Below are 20,071 nucleotides of genomic sequence, written 5' to 3'. Positions count from 1 at the left end.
ATGATTTGATGGTAAAAGCAGCACTTTCAGAGTGGAGCGTCTGCCTTCATCCATCAGACTTGAGCTGGGTGGTGGTGTTGGTGGATACGGGCTGTGTGTTCTCTTTTCCAGGGTCTGCGCTATGGCAGTCTTTTAGTAGGATGCATCCTCTCTTGGCTTTGTTCTGCAGATCCACCCATCTTCCTAACAATCAAGTAACAGGCTATGGTTTCCTCTTGGAGGATCTTTCGTGCTTTACTGTTGCCTCGGGTTAGTTTTTGGCCTTGGCTGGCATTTCTTCGCCTTATGTTTTGGTTGGTTTCTGTTTGAAAGGGGAGGACAATTGTTTTTTGTTTTTTTTAAACAAAGGAAGGATCTATGTATATTTTTTTTCTTCCACAGTTTTGGGTGATAATCCAGCGTCGGTCTGGAGTGGGGGGATAACCATTCACCCTGGCTGAAAAACGCATCCATTGAGAAGTCTGAAAGAAATTAACCACGTGAGGGAAAGGGGGGGGGAAACCCTGGGAGATCAGGATTTTATCTTCTTTTTTTGGTCTATGATAAAACTGGTGCCCCTCTTGAGGAGAACTGATCTCAATTTATTATTATGCAACAACCACAAGGATCTCATCTTTCTCAGGGTGTATAAGCGCTGGATTGCTTTTCGCCCAAATCAATGTGGTTTCTTTGGAACATTTTCAGCAAAGGATCGCATATGCTGCAGTGTCTTTGTGGCAAGAGTCTTAAGAAAAACAAGAACCCAACTGGTAAGCGATACATTGCATCACACTGTTTTCCTTTTTTGTGTTACTCTGTCTGTTGCTTGCTGGAGGTTGGTCTGCAGTCCTCTCCAGGGGAGAAAGGGGGGGAAAATGCAACCAGGCCATGCACAGATATGCATGCGGCGCCGTCTACAAATAAGCAAGGATCCATTCGGCTAAGATTTGGCAAGTCTGCTCTCTGTCTGTCGTTTTCAGGGGGGAAAAAAGAGGGAACTTAGATACGTGTTGACATTTTGTACAGTGAAAAGGAAATTGTACCAGGGTATTTAAACCCTGTTGCCCCTCCATCATCTCCAACTTCTCCCCCCCACCCCCACCCTCTCGCAGATGCAGTTAAGTCTCCGGGCCTTGTTGTTACTCCTGTGATCCTGCAGTTGGCAGGTGGACCTGATGGCTTTTCCAGTGTCCTGTGTGATACTTCTGGTTCAACTTACAAATGTGGGTGGCGCTTCCAAAGTGTTAAAGAAAAACCCCAAACAGACCCCACTACGAATCCGGTGGCATGTGCTCTTCAGTAGATTCTGTGTCAGCTGCCCTTCGCCATCCCTGCCCCACAAGCAAACCCTGGCGACAGGGGCAAGGGAGAGACTTTCATGGAACTTGTGGCTGGAAGGGAACTGAGGGAAAACCCACCTGCCCAAGAGCAGCAGAGGCGTGTGTCAGCATGTACAGGTTCATTTTTTTAGTGCCTGGCGGGCCCGGGGTGATCAGCTCCTCTGAGTGTGATTGTGTCTGCCTCTCTCCCTCTCTCTGTTGTTTCGGTGCAATGATCATGCGCCTCAATCCAAGCAGGCTCCGACGGGGAAACTTGCAGTACATTACATAAGGCAATGCAAATGCTGGGGCTTTGGGCTGCCCCAGCCCCTTAGGGATCACTTCCTCCTCGGACCTGCCTGTCCCCCCCCTTTCTCTTGTGTCAGGGCTGACACTGGGGGCAGCCCTGACAAATGGAGAAGGATGGGGGGGGGGAGGAGGAGGCCAGGGAGAACCCTGGAAGCCAACCAGACCCAAGAATGTAGAGTTGGATAGTTGGGGACCATCTGTGGCAGCAGGGTCTTGGCAGTCACTTGCGTGCTTTGTAGGGTGGGAGCCTGGGAAGGTGTGTGGTGAATCCAGAGAGAAGGGGAACAAGACTGTGTGTGTGTGTGTGTGATTGCATGTGTGTGGTGTTGTCGCCCCTGCAGTGGCAGCTTCTAAGCAGGAGGCTCCTGACGCTGGCACTGCAGTGTAGTAGATCATAGACTTCCGCTGACACCCCAGCATCAACAAGCTGCAGCAGGGTTGGCAGCTTGTGCTTCTCGTCTCTTTGGGTAGCCGTGCTCCCCCCCTGCTTTTTGGTTCAGCATCCAGAGAGAGAGAGAGAGAGAGAGAAAGAGAGGTTCCTCCGTCCACTGTGGGGTTTTGGCTCCCCCGGCTTCACCGCTGCAGCAGACTCTGCCTGCTTCCTGGAATACCAAAGAGGCTAGAATGCCCCAGCCCCACTAGAGGAGCAAGGTGGGCAGGCTTGGTGCTGTCTCCAAAAGCTTCCATGGGGGTGGGGATGGAGGGAGAGGGTTTGTGAATGAGGTTGGATTGGCCCTGATCCTTCCGGAAGGCACCCTTGACTTTCTCACTTCCATTAGCTGCAGTGGGGGGAGACCCTGCTCTTGCTGTGGGCGGCGTTGAGAAGGCGAAGCAGATTCCTGCGGAACGAACGAGCAAAACCCCGCACGGGTACTTGGAAACAAAGCAGTTTTTAGAAAATTCACCTCCTTGACAAGTTTGACACAGTGTTTTTGATGCCTGGAGGCTGAGGCGGGGAGGGTTCCAGCGGGTCATAAGTTGACCCAAATAGACCCTCTTCGGTCTCCAAAGATGTTGCAGTTTTGAGGGATCAGGGACAGTTTCAGTCACCTTTATTGGCACGATAAGGGCCAGGGACATAAAAGACTGCCCTTTTCTCTTCTTAAAACCAACAGAAATGCACCACTAACACGAATGTTTTAGATTCCTTAGACCTTTCCAGGCATAGCTGAGAGAGAGAGACACACACACACACCTTCTTGGGACAGTTGTCCAGGTTACTTTTTGACTCTTTCCAAGAAAACCGCCGTGTGGGGCTTCTTTCTAGATGTTCCAGCGGGTGTGGAGAGATTATGTTCTTCGGTACCCCCCAAATGCTGCAGATTCCTTATTGTTAGAGGCTTTGGAAGAGTCTGCAGCATAAAGCAGTGCTATCAAATGCCTCTCCCTCCCACTCCACCTCCCGCCCCCCGCATTTCATTATCCTCAGTTTGTTTAAGTGAATTTGGAATACTTTGCTGCTGTCTCGTTCCACACCGCGAAAGAAGTAATTCCGGGTCTGGCGAGGTGAAGCATAGTTCAGGAAAATGTTCTGTAGCAGGGCATGCACTTGGATAATGATGAAGCGTTTGACGGACGTGGAGGAAGGGAACGAATTAAGTGTGGCCAAGAACATCAGGTGTTCTGTTATCTTTCAGCCGTATTAGCAATGCAGTAGGCTGAACCGGGGGATTTTGGTATATACTCTCGAGCGATGTACTTTTCAAAAGTTGCTGAGTTTCACGTGCAAACCACACATAAACCCACAACATTCCTCCAGCCTCCAGCCTTTGGCCCTAAGGTCTCTTCCTCAGCCCTCAGCTAAAGCATTTAATCTGTGCCATTAAGTACTCTGTGGTCCTGAGGTACACAATGTCTGTGAAATTAATTGATCAATTAATGTGAAATATTGGCAAGCCCCTCTAAACCATAAAACATCCCAGAGGTACAGTCTGAACATGATAGATCATGCTTTCTTTGTTATGACTCAGAACCGAGACAAATAGGTTATACTTTTAAGACAAGAAAGGCTTGGCAATACATGCAGAAGCTATATTAGTGAATTCCTTAGACAGTGGCTCATGTACTATCTCAGGTCAGCGGCTGGATCCTGTTCGAAAGTTTTTCTGTGGCAACATTTGTACGTGATCTTGTGAGCGACTCTTGAAGAAAACAAACTATGCAGGAGGCACAGAGGTTGCCTTTTAGGAGAAAATAGTAGAGCTTTTTCCAGGTGTTTCCGGATAGGTTCTGTGTTGAGAACAGATTAATTATGCTTAGCCCTAAGTGCCAAGGAGTATACTTCATTCAGATTTATTTATGTATGTTGCAGTCTGTTGGTTGTGGTGCTAAAGACTTAAAGTGGTTTCCTATTTTTTATTATTTTTTTACGAAAGGCAGTCCTAAGCACATTTACTAGTAAGTCCCACTGAACTTCAAGGGGATTACTTCTGAGTAAATGGGATGAAGCACTCTCTGTACAAACTCCTATGTTGCATTAAGCCAAATGGAAATTATATGCCTTTGAAACAGTGTAATGAGATTAATTTTTTGGGGGGGGGAACCTACTAAATTAAATCCTCATAATGTCAATTAGATTTGTTAACAGGCCTTCTGAAAGAAAACAGTGAGACAACTTTTTTCCATTAAGGGATATGTTATTAAATCATATTTTGCCTTTGTTTCATTGTCCAGGTATCTGGTAGTCAACATACTCCTCTCACATACTGAAAATGAACCTGTAGTATAGGTAACACTCATTTTATAACCAGAGACAAGTCACTTTTGGTTTTTAAGTCTGTGGTACATCATGTTAAATATATAGTTTTGTTCTGTTTGACTGTCTAGACAAATGAATAGTCCATGGTAATAGCTGACGTATTCATCATGCTCTGAATGATGTACCAATTTGAAATATTGAAAATGGGTACAAAACAAGGAAAAAGTGAACGCTTCTTCTTGTAGCTGGTAACACTGATGTGTCTGAGCAGTTGAAACCATTGGTATGTTGATGTTTTCCCAACTTCTTTCAACTGATGTCATCTTCCTATCTCTGTTTTTCCTTCCTTTGCCTTATTTACTTCTGTGGACTCCCTAATTTCTCTTGTATTCATTTTCAAGAGGAAACGTTTTGAAATGTACTTGACTTGCTTTTTCTTTAATACGTTAAAACGAGCATAGTAAATTTTAGCTTAGAAGTGTGCTCATTATCTCTTCTCTAAAGTTGTTTTTCCTTGCTGCCTTGATTCCCCCCCCCCCTCACTAAATTGCTGTTCAGTCATTCTGAGTTTTTGCAAACTTGGGGGAGCGGTGGTGGATCTGATTCCTCTGTGGATCAGACATGTCCCGAGAACTGTATCCTGGATCTTTTCTAATAACACTGGGGAAACTGGACTGTAATTTATGGATCGTGTTTGACTGCACACAGCTCAAGAGAGTCCCGGCATCTTCTAGGGCCCTGTAAGGGCTCCCGGGAGTTGCCACTCAGATTGCTGCTTGCACCCCTGAAATCTTGTCATCCCAAATGTATGTTGGGTCTGCTTGAACTGTTGAGGCAACACTGGCTTGGATACATAAATGAATCAGAGCTGTATACAGTTGGAAACGGGTAAAAAGCAAGACTTGTATATCTCTCATCGATGATAAAACTCAAGTTTCTCATCTCCTGGCTTTGCTGGCCAGGGGAGCAGACAGAGGAAATCTTTTTGAGAAAGGGGGACTAATAATAATGCAAAATAAATAAGTTTGAGGAGCAACTCCTCACTTAAATGTTTTTTTTTTGTGTGAAAAGTGAAATCCTGGGGTGGGGTGGGGAAACACTTTTGAGGGGAGGGGGAAAGATAAACAGTAACAAGTTAAAAAATATTTTCACTTCAGTGGCAAAACTGACTACAACTTTGTAGAAACTCTGCAGCATACTGGAATTAGGAAATGTTATCTTCCATGCTCCGTAGGTCCAAGGACTAATCGCATGGGTATTTGTGAGGGGAAAGGCAGTCACTTGGCATGCCAGCCTCCAGGTGGGACCTGGGGATCCCCTGGAAATACAGCTCATCTCCAGACTACAAAGATCAGTTTCCCTGAAGAAAATGGAAGCTTTGGAAGGGGGACTCTAAGGCATTGTACCAGACTGAGGCCCCTGTCCTCCCCTCCATCCCCAACTCTCCAGGATCATGCAAACGTGGATCTGGAAGCCCTACCCGCCCCCCAATACCTCACCGGTGGCCGGGGGGACCTGGCAACCCTAGCTGTTACTGAATTTGCTGAAATACTTTATTTGATGCATGGAAAGTCAGTAAGCAACCTAATTGACAGTGGGTAGCCGTGTTAGTCTGTCTGCAGTAGTAGAAAAGAGCAAGAGTCCAGTAGCACCTTAAAGACTCACAAAAATATTTTCTGGCAGGGTATGCAACCTAGAAAGAGATCTCTGAGACCTTTCCTAGCAAGAGAATAGTAGCAGGTTTTTAGGCCCAAATCCAACTCCCAGGCCTGGACTCTCTGTTCTGGAGGAGGAGCGGGGCCATCAGCAGCTGTGTGCAGAGCCTTTGTACTCTATCACAGCTTCTGTTTGACTCCAGTAAAGAGCATAGAGACGGGGAAATATGTTTGCATAAAGATAGCCTGAAGTATGATCCTTTACACTTTGGTTTCAATTTTCCTTTCATGGTAACGGGCTTGCAGCAGCCCTCTCCCTAGTTTCCCTTGCCCCCTGAACTTTAGTCAATTATACCCATTTTTTCTCTGCCTTGACTTGTTCCTCTGCCCCCCCCCCATTTTAAAGTCTATTTATATGATTGTTCCTGTGATATTGTCAATTGCTTACTTCAGTTGAAAGCATTGCATATTTTGCTTGATTTTACTCTCAGGCTGCATATTTTGCTTGATTTTACTCTCAGGCTGCTCTCATTCTGGGTCTTCCTCCATCTCCAAGCAGACCTTGAGAGAGGGATGCTTGTCTCAAGGTTGGGGGGGGGGGGGAGAGCCAGTTTTCTCCTGAAATTACAACCAGGGCTCCAAGCCACAGGTCCTGTTACCTGCCACTGCTTCCAGCTTCTGGATAGCTCTAGGAATTGCCAGGAACTCTGCGGCAGGAACACCTGGCAAATATTTTTCTTTTTAATTTTTCTCCTTGGACACTAATTCCTTCCCCGCCCAACCCTCCCGCTGGTTGCCAGGTGACATCTAATCTCCAGACTAGAGAAATCAATTTCCCCACAGAAAATGGCAGTTTTGGAAGGTGAACTCTGTGTAGGGTTGCCAGGTCCCCTCTTCACAACCGATGGGAGGTTTTGTGGGCGGATCCTGAGGAGGGAGGGGCTTGGGGAGGGACCTCAGCGCCATACAGTCCAATGGCCAAAGCGGCCATTTCCTCCAGGTGAACCGATCTCTATCGGCTGGAGAACAGTTGTAATAGCAGGAGATCTCCAGCTATTACTTGGAAGTTACAACAAAGTAAAGACCAGCACGCTGCTCAGTAAAGAATACGCAAAAAGTGTATTACAATGGACAAGGCATGACAAGGCATAGAACAACAAAAAAAAACAACAACGACAAAGACAATAAGGTGTACAAAACAATCCTAGGGAACCTAGGAACAATGAAACCCACTTAATAATCAATGTCTGAAAAGACTTTGAGCATGGGTAAATTCTGAGTTCCACGGAGGTGGTATGGGAGAGAAAGCTTCTTGGTAGAGTGAAAATTCGAAAAAACCAAGCAAAGCCCCGAAGGGCGTTGGAACGGAATTGTCCAAGAGCCACAAGAGCGAGGAGGTAGAAGGGAAACGTCTTCTGGAATTGTAACGCTTTTCGCAAGTTACATTGCTTCTTCAGCCTAGGAAATATACATATCCGTATACATTTTACTCTCTCCATATATAACAAATATCACAAATACCTAATGATGTTACCTGGAAGTTGGCAACCTTAGGAGGGGAGGGACTTCAGTGGGTTATAATGCCATAGAGTCCACCTTCCAAAGCAGCTATTTTCTCCAGGGGAACCAATCTCTGTCCTCTGGAGATCAGTTGTAATAGTGAGAGATCTCCAGCCACTACCTGGAGGTTGGCAACCCTAACTCTGTGGCGTCCCATCCACTGCTGAGTTCCTTCCTCTCCCCACACTCTGCCCTCCCCAGGCTCCCCCCCATATCTCCAGGAATTTCTCAACCCAGAGTTGGCAGCTCTGGAGATCAGCACCATGGTTTGCCATTTTAGATCTCCTTTAGAGCTCATCACCAGCAACATGTAAGAGCTGAGAGGGGGCTCACAAGATTGCCAACTCCAGATTGGGAAATTATAGACTCATCGAATCACAGTGTTGGAAGGAGCCATACAGGCCATCTAGTCCAACCCACTGCTTAATGTAGGATCAGCCTAGAGCATCCCTAACAAGTGCTTGTCCAGCCTCTGCTTAAAGACTGCCAGTGAGGGGGAGCTCACCACCTCCCAGCTGATTCCACTGTTGGACAACTCTTACTGTAATTTTTTTTCTAATATCCATCCAGTACCTTTCCACCCACAATTTAAACCCATTATTGTGAGTCCTAGCCTCTGCTGCCAACAGGAACACCTCCCTGCCCTCCTCTAAGTGTCAGCCCTTCGAATATTTAAAGAGAGCAATCATGTCCCCCTTCAACCTCCTCTTCTCCAGACTGAACATTCCCAGCCTTTCCTCATGGCTTTGTCTCCAGGCCCCTGGTCATCCTCGTTGCTCTCCTCTGCACCCGCTCCATTCTGTACACAAAATACTCCAGGCGTTACTGGAGATTTGGGGGTGGAGCCTTGGAAGAGAAAGATTTGGGGAGGAACCTCAGTGGGGTATAATGCCATACAATCCATCCTCCAAAGCAGCCATTTTATCCAGGGAAACAGATCTCTGTAGTCTGGAGATACTTCTGGGAGATCTTCAGGCCTCACCAGGAGCTTGGCAGCCCTAAGTGTGAAAAATGGCTGTTGTGTTCAAACTGGGTTTGTGGAAATGGTGAAAAAGAATCCATGCACGGGCATGGAGGACAGTGTGGTAGGATGTGGCCATGAATTGCTATTTAGGTTAGGTGGTGGAACAGAGAGATAGTGGAGGTGGAAAAGATGGGCCATGTTGGTTAGCTATTGACTCTGGGATCTTATCACATATATTCAATCTGTCCTGGGTAAAATTAGAAATAAGGATACTATTGATCCAACATATTTTTAAGATTTTCTTTTGAAGAAATAAAAGCCTCTTAAGCATAGGTTAGGACAGGGTACGTAGTTGGGGTAAAATTGTTTGGGGCAGATAACAAGCCTAAGCAGGTCTACTCAGAAGTAAGTCCGCTTTATTCAGTGGGTCTTACTCCTAGGAAAGTGTTCTTAGTACTGCAGCCTTACTTACTATTTTTTTTAAACCTTTTCAATATATCAATAAAATTTAAGTAATAAAGGAAACAATGGTTTGTGACATCAGTGGTTCAATTTATTGCCATGCAGCCTATAGACTAACTGTTTTTTTAAAAAAGATTTTCCCCATCCATGCTAGACATATTAAAATATTTTTAATGCTAAATGAAAACCATATTGCATTTTTATAAATATTTCCCTTCAAACAAAAAACTAGGTCACTTGCATTAAAAATATGGGTTATTAGGTTTGGTGGGCATTTCAGTAAATGGGGGCAAATGCCTCAGATGCCTAGGGTGGAATCTGCATACTTGTTCAGGATCCAGCAGACAGTATGAATACAAAACTGTGTATGGATTTGTGCCCAAATCCATGTCCAAACCTGTCAATTCATATTGGCTTTTACACATGGTCTTTCTTAATGTACATTTCCAACATATCCAGATATCCTGGTACCTCAATTTCTATGTTTTCTATAGACCACTGTATTAATGAGATTATATGTATGTCATTTCTCTACAGCTAACTGCAGACTTAATGATATGTAGGATTTTATGCTGGTATCAGCAATAATGTGTCATCAGGTAAATAGTAAAAAAAGTATGAGTTGGTTCGGCCAACTGGCAATGAAACAGTGTTCTATTCCATGATTTTTGGTTCAGATCTAGTTCAAGATTATTGGCAACCATAACTGGGGTTATCCAGCCAGAAAATGTGGGATAGTTTTAGTTATATACATATGTGTGAGATCACTTACAGAGTGAGATATATGGGGCAAATATAGAAGTGATTCCAGTCCTTTTTCAAACAGTCGGGTGTCTTTATTACGAAGCATTCATCATCATCTTACAGTAGCTTCCATGACCTTCTGGTGCTCTATGTTAGTAAAAAGGATAGACAACAAGATGCATGCAGAACCTTCACATCTGGCTATTATCTTTGTTGGAGAAAGGAAAAAACGTTCATTGGATCTTGCAACATTTCTCTGACTGTACTTAGAAATTAATCTTGGATATGGGTTTGACAGCATATGATGCAGTAACCTTACCAATACCTGAACGTGAGATCACCTGGAGACCCTTGTATATACCACATTGAGTGCCAAGGAAGTAATAAATATTAAAAACTTCAGTGAAATCTTAATTTTGCTTATGTCATCTGTAACGAATGAAAGCTCAGAAAAAAACCCAGCAGGGAATGGGCAGAGTTAGGGAGCTCACTCTCTCTTTTCTGAAAACAGGGAGGGAGTCTGTTTTTGGTAACCTGCATGATCAGCAGCTGTTTTTGACTCTGGGAACCTGAGGGTTCACATTTGCCTAAGTGGTTGTGAAACAACTCCTGTGGAGTGACAGGCAGAGATTGGGAGGAAAGGGACCCTTTCTCAGGTCACTGAAAGGGAATAGGCTCTGGGAAGGAGATATTCCAGATAACGGGGTTTTGTTAAGGGATTACTGCCAAAAAAGTGGGGTAGATCTATAGAGAATTGGAAGAGAGATTTGAGGAACAATCTCCATACTTCTTTGTTCTCTGTGGGGAGAGAGATTGTATAATCTCCATACTTCCCTGTTAGCTAGGCAGCAGAGTCTGAATAGGAAAATCTGTAGGAAGTTCTGTGAACTGAATTTGGGAACTTATTTAAGAATTGTAATTCTGTACTAACTAAGCCATCCAAGATCTATGCCTTCTCTGTAGTAAAACTTATAAACTAGCTCTGGTACTATGCCTTTCCTACATACCATTTCCCCTCCAAGTCCATCCCTTGTACAGTGTTTAATAAATCTCTGTTACTTGGTTGTTAACTTAAAAAAATCCTCTGGTGTCTCATTTCTACTGAGGTAAAATAAGTAAAGGGACTAAGGAGAAAAATTAAAACTCCAGTCAAACATTTTGGAAAGCAGTCTCTCTCTCGCTCCGTACATACGGATCGTGATATCATCACCCTTACAAGCCTTGGTTTTAATAAATCAGAGTTCCCAGGTCCCTCTTCACCACCGGTGGGAAGTTTTGGTGGCGGAGCCTGAGGAGGGCGGGGTTTGGGGAGGGGAGGGGCTTCAATGCCATACAGTCCAATTGCCAAAGCGACCATTTTCTCCAGGTGAACTGATCTCTATCGGCTGGAGATTTCCAACTAGTACCTATGGCAACCCTATCTGCATGAGGTGCGATAGCCACTGTGGCATAGCAATCTCACGATTTTAATCACTGCATGAGTACTGCGAACTGACTTGCCATGCTACACTGGTGCTGCTGTGGGAGTCTATGCTATTGGGCTGGTAATAGCTGGCTTTTACCAGGTAGCAGGGCCCAGCGTAGCTGTTGCCTACATGCTGAAAATAAATGGGAATGAAGAGATAATGGGAACGGTACTGGGGACGAGTCTCCCAGTGTGCCACTCTGCAAACCTTGCAGCAAGCTTGGCTGACACAAAGTTTTGCACAATGTGTATTCCAGTAAGCTTTTACTGTTGGGTTGAAACTGACAGCATTGTAGGACCGCATTGACAAGCACTGTAGGATAGAGGACTGAATCCTCTGTTTGCCTGACATGAAACGCTGTGATGGGTACTCATCACATTTATGGCAGTCATGCACACACATACATAGATATAGATAGATTCTAGGGGTCTGGTGAGCTGCCTTTAGGCACACATTCTCTTTCTTTGCATTCTCTCTTCGCTGTGGTTATAAGTAGGAATGTAGGCCATTGGGTGGAGCAATGCAACTACTGGGTGTGTTGTGTAGCATTAGGGCTGGGTCATTCCTGAATTGAGAGGGGAAATGGTAAAGCTTTTAGGAGCCCGCGTTTGCTGTGACTGCCTTATTGCGGAAAGGTCTCAGCTTAGGAAGCAATAGTCAATCAGCTCCACGGGAAGAGACTGCTTTTCACAATTCAGAACTGCTTTTCACATATAAGACCTAGTTCTCAGCTTCCAGGACATTACCTACATGACTGCACCTACTATCTACCAAACCAAATTTCCCACATGACGCCACTTTAAAAACCAATGATACTAGCTCAGAGCTGCACACTTGTGTGTGTGTAAAGTGCCGTCAAGTCGCAGCCGACTTATGGCGACACCTTTTTGGGGGGTTTTCATGGCAAGAAACTAACAGAGGTGCTTTGCCAGAGCTGCACTCTTAAGCAACCATAACTAGGGTTGCCAGCTCTGGGTTGGGAAATACCTGGAGATTTTGGGGGTGGAGTCTGAGGAGGGCGGGGTTGGGAGAGGGGAGGGGAGGGACTTCAATGTCATAGAGTCCAATGGCCAAAGCGGCCATTTTCTCCTGGGACGCTGATTTCTATCGCCTGGAGATCAATTGTAATAGTGGGAGTTTGCCAGCCACCACCTGGAGGTTGGCAACCCTAACCATAATATCCTAACACCCTTGAACACATGAATCAGACCCTTGGTCCATCAAAATCTGTATTCTCTACTCAGACTGGCAGTGGCTTTCCAGAATCTCAGGCAGATTCACACCACGTTCTGCCTGGTCCTTTTAACTGGAGAGGCCGGAGATTGAACCTGGGACCTTCTGCATGCAAAGCAGAGGCTCTTTCACAGCCCCTTCTCTTGTGTTCATGTGAACATGTATTCATGAACATGTGTTCAACACCCTTACTTCACTTCAGACTCTGGACCTTTGGTTTGGGGAGTAAAAGGAGTTTGGGGAGTGGGGACTATCACATCCAATAATGCAAATTGCAATTACCTCCCTTACAATAAATACAGCTATTTTGCTTAAACCAAGGTGTGTGAGTTGAAAGGGAAGGCTTTAAGAAAGGAGACTCTGGACCTTGAACTTGCCCTTCCTTCTAACCTCTGGATTACATTTTCGAGCAGTTTAGGAAAGAGAGATTTCAGTAGATGTGGTTCCATTCATTCCTTCAACATTGGGAAAAGCTGTGCTCGGCATAAGTCTTTCTTCCATTCAAGGATATAGGAAACTCCCCAGGATCTGGGCCTAGTTGTTATACAGGCAAGATACATTCCCATCAAAGCACAACAGACTGTGATTGACTTTCATGCAAGAGTCTGTAACAGCCCCAAAATACCTATGCAGAAATTATACATGAATATACATGCGCAGTTTGTCTATCGCTTATGTAGCAAACACATGCCAGGCATTGGCACACTCCTTAAAGAACTCCAATAGAAATTATATCTCACCTACTGAAATACTTGTCCCCCACAGAATGTATTTTCCGAATTTATACAAATTAATTTTTTCCTTGATCATATTGAAAAGGATCTGCCTTTGCTAATAGAAGAAATGCTTTCCTGCTCATGACTTTTTCTGTTTGATACATGCGCTTATACCCATCTCAGTGTTAGCTGATTTTTTGAACATGTACAAATGAATTAATACTTTTCAGAAAACGATTGGCATTGGTGGGGCATAAGTAACATGCATGTTTAATTGTGACAATTTAATTTTTGTTTTTAAAAAAATCAGCCGACTGGGGGGAAATTGTTCAAAGCCAATAAATCATTAATTTGAAGTGTAGAAAAACCAGAACATCGACCTAATGCCTGAAAACAGAAAGAAACTGATTACATTTCTAAATGCATGAACTTGCAAAAAAGGTGTCCCCCCCCCACCAAAGGAAAAAAAAAACAATAAAATGAACCAAGAAGAAAAAATCTTGGAGGACTGTGTTGGTCTCATTTGTACTACAGGCTTGACTTGATTTCATTTCAGCACCACAGAGGTCTCATTCATACATGCATGAACACCATTGGCTATCTCTATGCTTCCTTTTGTGCATTTGAGGAATGTGACTTGAATGTGGGAACTGATTCCAACAAGCAACATTGTGTTTGAGGTGATATGCAAGTTATCTATGTCTATCTTTACAACCCACTTAACTCTACAAATCATGCATTTGAACCTGTGCAGATTACTACTTTTAAATTAGGAATTTTAAATTACACTCCTGATTGCCCTCTCTGTCATAAAACAAATGGATTCTGATTGCAGTGCAGGCAAAATCCCTCGAAGACTGGATATGCACGAGGGTTTATTGGAGCACAACAATATGTGCAGTAATGCTGACCTGAGAAAGTTCTTAAAGCTAATGTGGCCATAATTGTCCATATATATTACATAACTAGCATGTTGCATAATGTGCAATGTTGCTGTATTATTATGGCAGGCCGGGATTAATTGGGCTGATGGGTTGACATTTTGCCATGACTGAAAAAAGCTGAGGAATAAATTAATCCCTTCACCCAGAATTTCTGGAATGCATGCACAGGTAAATCCAGTTTTATTTATTTATTGAGATATTTATATTCTGCTTTTCTCTCCAGTGGAAACCCAAAGTGGCTTACAACATCATTCTCACATCCTCCAATTTTTTCTCACAACAACAAACCAGGGAAGTTTTAGATAGCTTTTTATAGTATATTTCAAGTTTCAGTAATTGGCAGATAGTTAGGGTTGCCAACTTCCAGGTACTAGCTGGAGCTCTCCTGCTACTACAACTGATCTCCAGTTCACCTGGAGAAAATGGCCACTTTGGCAATTGGACTCTATGGCATTGACGTCCCTGCCCTCCTCAGGCTCCGCCCCACAAACCTCCTGCTGGTGGCAAAAAGGGACCTGGCAACCCTACAGATAGTTAGCTATCAGTGGGAGAGGCCTACCTGCTTGCTTATGGTGCTTACATTTGTGGGCTCATGGGAAGAATGTTATTCATTGAGATATTAGTTGGAGGTGCATAGATAGCTAGCTGGTGCCTACGACCCCAGTGGCTGAACTTCTAATTGTAGATGTGACTGGGAATTTTTAAAATGTGGAATATGGCATCTGTCATTAAGAAAATGGTTCCAGTGGTGAGTTTTGCCACTAGTGTAGAAACTGTGAGGAATGTGGCTGTCCGAAGGGTATCCAAGATGTCATGGACTTTGTAGTTAATCCTTTCCTGCAAATTAAGTAGCACAGGATCCTTCACATAAATTGCTTCTAGCAGAATTTGACTGCTTCATGATCTCAAAAGTGAGTGAAATATGAGGATAACCGAACGCTGGAAACTGGTCATTGAAAGAATTCTGTATTTGAATAGTGGGGAGGGAGTGGGGAGACAAGAGAAAGGAAAATTCTCTTGTACTTATCCTGGTAACTTAATTAATGATGGTGTAGCAATTATACATACTGTCAGCTCATAACATAGTTTGTTCACACATGCTCATTTCTTGAAATATTGTCCCAGAAATGAGGGAAACAGGCCTACTCACCCACTGTCATCATGTAACAGGCAATGCAGGGTATATGCTCAATTCCAACCAAGATTTGACCTCACAAAAGGATGGAAGAATTTACAAGCATTTGGGTGTATACATATTTTGATGGTTATTTATTTATTTATTGGCTTAATTTATACCCTACTTTTGTCCCCAATGGGTACCCTAAGTGGCTTATAACATTTTCCCCATTCTCTCCATTTTTCCTCACAGCAACCCTGTGAGGAAAGTTAGGCTGACAGTGTGTGAACGGGCCAAGGTTACCCAGCAAGCTCCCATATCAATGCGTCCACCCCTTCTCATATTATTCATTATATGCCAGCGTGCACATTTACCTGCTGCTTCACCATGCATATGGTATTTCTGAGATTAAACAAATGCAAATGGATCTGAGAATCTGATCACAGCAAGGTACCAGGATCTGTTTGATCACTAATGTGAAGATTGAATGGGATATTATGACAGGCCAGGGAATGAAATTAACAATGACGTTTTGAGATACCGATGGTGCTACCTAATCTAGAAGTACTAAGTACTCTGTGAAAGGACGGAATAATATATTTGTATACAAAGAGACATCAGTATATCTACCAATAAACTAGTTGGCCCCTGTGCGAATGACAAAAAAAGCACAACGCCACCCACAGAAAAGCAAGGGGTTGATACCTGCTTATGGAACTCCGCAGGTATGCATGCAGAAAGAGGTTACTGTAAATTAGCCAAAAAGAAACAAACATTAAAAGTTAATCTGATGAGACTGGAAATGGTTGAGAAGAAACAAAAGATGGAAAAAGAGTGGAGGAGAGAAATCGACCAGTTCAAGCCACACAGACCCTGTAAATCCTGGAGTTGGCAGTTTGTGAAGCACAGGATTTCCAAATTGTCTCCCTCCATGATTCCTCTTGGACTGTATTTTTTTTATTAACTTTGGCAGTACCGTACCCTTTTGTGAGTTGGGGGGAGTGAGTCCCAGGTGACGGCTGAGCGCTCCAACTGGTCTAGCCGAATATAAACACAGCTGGCTGCAAATCGTGCAATACCACAGTGGATAGGTGGTGCCTGTCTCTGTGGTAGGGTTGCCAGGTCCCTCTTTGCCACCGGCGGGAGATTTTTGGGGTGAAGCCTGAAGAAGGCAGGGTTTGGGAGGGGAGGGACTTCAATGCCATAGAGTCCATTTGCCAAAGGCAGCTATTTTCTCCATGTGAACTGATCTCTATCAGATGGAGATCAGTTGTAATAGCAGGAGATCTCCAGCTACTACCTGGAGGTTGGCAACCCTACTCTGCAGCTCACCGCTCAAAAGAAGGTGGCGAGGGGATGTCAGGAGCTCAACAGAACTTGGCAGAGGACCTTCAGAGGCAACGTTGGCAGAGGACCTTCAGAGGCAACAACTTTGGAGGTTGTGTTTACCTTGTGGTAAGGCATCTGTCTGGAGAAAGGCACAGCAGCTGAGAAGGATAGAACTGGTGGAGGTGCGGCAATCACCAGGCAAACCTATACGAGAAAAGAAACAGTACTGTGAGAGCCAAGGAAGAAGCAAAGGGGGGTACCCACAAAGTCCACCAAGAGACCAAGGGCCCCAAATCTGAAGCTCCATTAATCCTAAGGACATCTATATATTTAAAGTTAAAGTTTTATTCACTAGGGCATCTTTTAATGTATTCACTGATAATGATATCTGTAGAATTCTAAGGCAGTATCAGTGAACTAGGTGATTCATAGAATCGTAGAGTTGGAAGGGGCCATACAGGCCATCTAGTCCAACCCCCTGCTCAATGCAGGATTAGCCTAGATTCCCTGTAATGTTTTTTGTTTTTTTTTAAATAAAGAATACATTTCACTATATGAGGCCTTTCAATTACTGTTGCTAAGGTCCAGGCAGTGGGTAATGTTCAGATTTATCCTTGAGTATATTAAGCAGATGTGAAAATACTGTATAGAATTCCCTAGTTACCAAGTCCATTGTTAGAAATACTACCTGTTTCTTATCGTAGGATTCGAGTCATGGTCCTGAATGTCAAGGCCTCATGCTCCCAATATATACCCCCTTGTTTCAGATTGTTCCTTTCCACTTCTGTCTATAAAAAGCACTGGTGTTTCTACAGAACTTCTTACCTTTTAAAGTTTGACATGATAACTACTGTTTCCAGAACTGATTTAGTGCAACGTTTAAATAGATGTTTAGCTTCGTAGAGGTAGTCCTGCTGAAGTGTGTTAGAAAGTCTCCTTGTATACAACATGTGGTTTTCGTGTTTTGTTGCAACTCATACAATTACTGAGCCATTATTTATTACAGAGAGAACTTGCTCGTCACAAGATTTGCAATGTGATGGTTAGGTCATATGAAGGTGTTAAAAATGACAGAGTGAGAGGGAGGTAAATTATTTTTATCTGAAAACGTGTAGTGCCACAGGGCTGGGAAGTTTATAGGAATTGGCCACAGTCCAACATGAAGTTAAACCCACGGAAAAGAATAGGATTAAGCACCTTAAATTCTGTTAGGTTGTGTCCATCCTCCATTTATTGGGTATTAATGAGCAACTTGCAGTGAATGTTTAAAAATTTCATTGGACCTATTCTTTGTACAAGCTTAACTAACTGAAAAGAAGGGATGTATCTCTTCACTGATCTCATAGAAATACAATGGCAGAAGAAAAAAGTATATGATAAAGAATGGCACAACCATTAATTAGAACTGGAGCACTCTCTAAAATGGAACTCATCCTTAAAAGGCATCCATTTTATAAAAAGTGCTTTGAAATAATAACTTTGAAGTAATGGGCACAATCCAGCCATAGTTATGTACTTCCTATTTCAGTTTTTAAATGCTACCACTGAAATCAATGGGGCTTTCAAGTGCTTCCCTTTGGGTCATGACCCATATTTACTGTTACGTTTACTGCCTTTAAAACGTTGATGGTCTAAACACTACCTTTCAAAAACTGGTATTGTGGAATCAGCATAGAAGTTTAATCTAATACAGTATTCTAAAATGTCAGGGACAGATTGTTGGATACAATAGATTTTTAAAAAAGAATGGAATGAAACACTGCTTATGGGACCAAAAATGTAGTGACAGAAACTGGAATTAGAAACTGTAACCACCTACATGTATGTTTGAATTTATTCCCCCTTTCAAATATTTTAATTTGGGGGAAGGGTGTGAGGGATTTGCATTGCGCTAGGTTAACATTTGCATATGAAAAGCAGTCTCTTGGAAATGATTTGACTTAATCAGTTTGTGAAGTTAAAATTAAAGAGGTCCCTCTTGACGTTAAAGTAGTTCCAAGGTTAAACACTTCAACCTTGTTGAAATTGCCTTTTGTTATTATTAGATTGGACACACAGGTGAGATGCTATGCTTTGAGAAAGCTTTTGTTTGAAAGAGATTCCAGGAAGATGGAGTTTCAAGGTAGAAGCATATCCTATTATTAGCTGTGTTATTTCAACTGTGCAGTATGGGAAAGAGCGCTTGGGAACTTGCTCTCATCAACGTGGAAACTATGATCATAATTCATTGGGAAGCCTGTCTTGCAAGCCTTGCTGAAATGATTGGAAACTGATCAGGAGTGTACTGAAACTCAGAAATACAGTAGAGCTCTTGTACATTCATTTCACCAGGTCTTGCTAAGGAGAATTCTCCAAAGGTTTGACTAGTGGTTCCCCCCACCCTTGGTGTGGCCCCTTCCTTCTTTGACTGTTCATGCTCACTGAGTTTTATCTTCCCGGACAACTGCAAAAATGCATTTCTGTGCTACAAAACTATGTAGGTTTAGATTCATAGAACTAGTAGCACCTTCCCCTAAGGAATTGTGGAAACTGTAGTTTGGTGAGAGTGTTCAAATAATCAAGAAAGGGGGAGATGGTTAGAGATGGTGTTAGTGATTTCTCAGGTCCTGTTGTTCCCAGGAGTGGATGGAGAGAATGAATTATACACATTTTTAATATTTTAGTACTGCACTAGTATTAGCCCCCAGTCCAACACCAGTAGTGAAATATTGCTTCCCTGCATTTGTTTTCGGGTACAATTCAAGTTTCTTACCTGTAATGCCCTAAATTGGGCCCCTGGGACCAAGGTCCTTGAAGGATAATCTCCTCCTGTATTGTCCAGACTGCCAGTTAAAATCCTCCTCACAAGGCCAAATTTTTGTGCCCCTGCCTGAAGAGTTGAGGTGGCTGGTGACCAGAGACAGGGCTTTTTCAGTGGTGGCCCCTCATCTGTGACATGCCCTTCCCCTTGAGGCTCAGCGGGTGTCAACTGCATTATCGTTGAGGCAGCAAACTACATTTTTTTTGCTTTTTGCCTCTGCGTTTAATTAGGGGGGTCGATCTTTCAAATTGTTTTACTCTGAGCTGTTTTATGTGACTCTTTTAAACACTTTATATTACGCTTTACACTCTGGCTTAGTTTTTGGCCAGGACCTCCCATCAGCCAACTGGAGCTCCTATTCTTCTGGGTGGCTTGGAGGAACAGAAGATAACAACAGCAGGCGCTGCTGCCCTAAGGTGAAGGAGAGGGTGAGCAAGTGATGATGGTAGCTGAGAGAAGGAGGATAAACTGAGAGGAAGGCCTGAGTGGGCCACCTGATATTTTAGTACAGTCAATTGTGATTCTTGGAGAAGCAGAAGAAGAAGTTGGTTTTATATGCCAACTTTCTTTACCTTTTAAGGAGACTCAAACCGGCCTAAAATTGCCTTCCCTTCCTCCCCCCACAACAGACACCTTGTGAGGTAGGTGAGTAGAGTAACCAGGTCTCTTTTCGCCACTGGTGGGAGGTTTTGGGGGCGGAGCCTGAGGAGGGCGGGGTTTGGGGAGGGGCTTCAATGCCATAGAGCCCAATTGCCAAGGTGGCCATTTTCTCCAGG

General features: G+C 43.7%; 1 protein-coding gene across 1 annotated transcript in view; it reads left to right on the top strand.

The window, feature by feature from the left end:
- The first annotated feature begins 338 nt into the window (after nucleotides 1-338).
- The window catches only part of FGF14 (fibroblast growth factor 14), a 352,468-nt gene continuing 332,735 nt past the window's right edge, over nucleotides 339-20,071 (top strand). Inside the window, exon 1 of the mRNA XM_056862112.1 lies at nucleotides 339-749. Within this exon, the coding sequence (XP_056718090.1) occupies nucleotides 659-749 (91 nt within the window). The 5' untranslated portion in view covers nucleotides 339-658. The remainder of the gene's footprint in view (nucleotides 750-20,071) is intronic.

This window comes from Euleptes europaea, chromosome 16 (genome assembly GCF_029931775.1).
Source record: "Euleptes europaea isolate rEulEur1 chromosome 16, rEulEur1.hap1, whole genome shotgun sequence".
In the NCBI taxonomy this organism is placed as follows: domain Eukaryota; kingdom Metazoa; phylum Chordata; class Lepidosauria; order Squamata; family Sphaerodactylidae; genus Euleptes; species Euleptes europaea.
The sequence above is the reverse complement of the archived record's forward strand: the minus strand, read 5'-3'. Positions and strand labels throughout refer to the sequence as shown.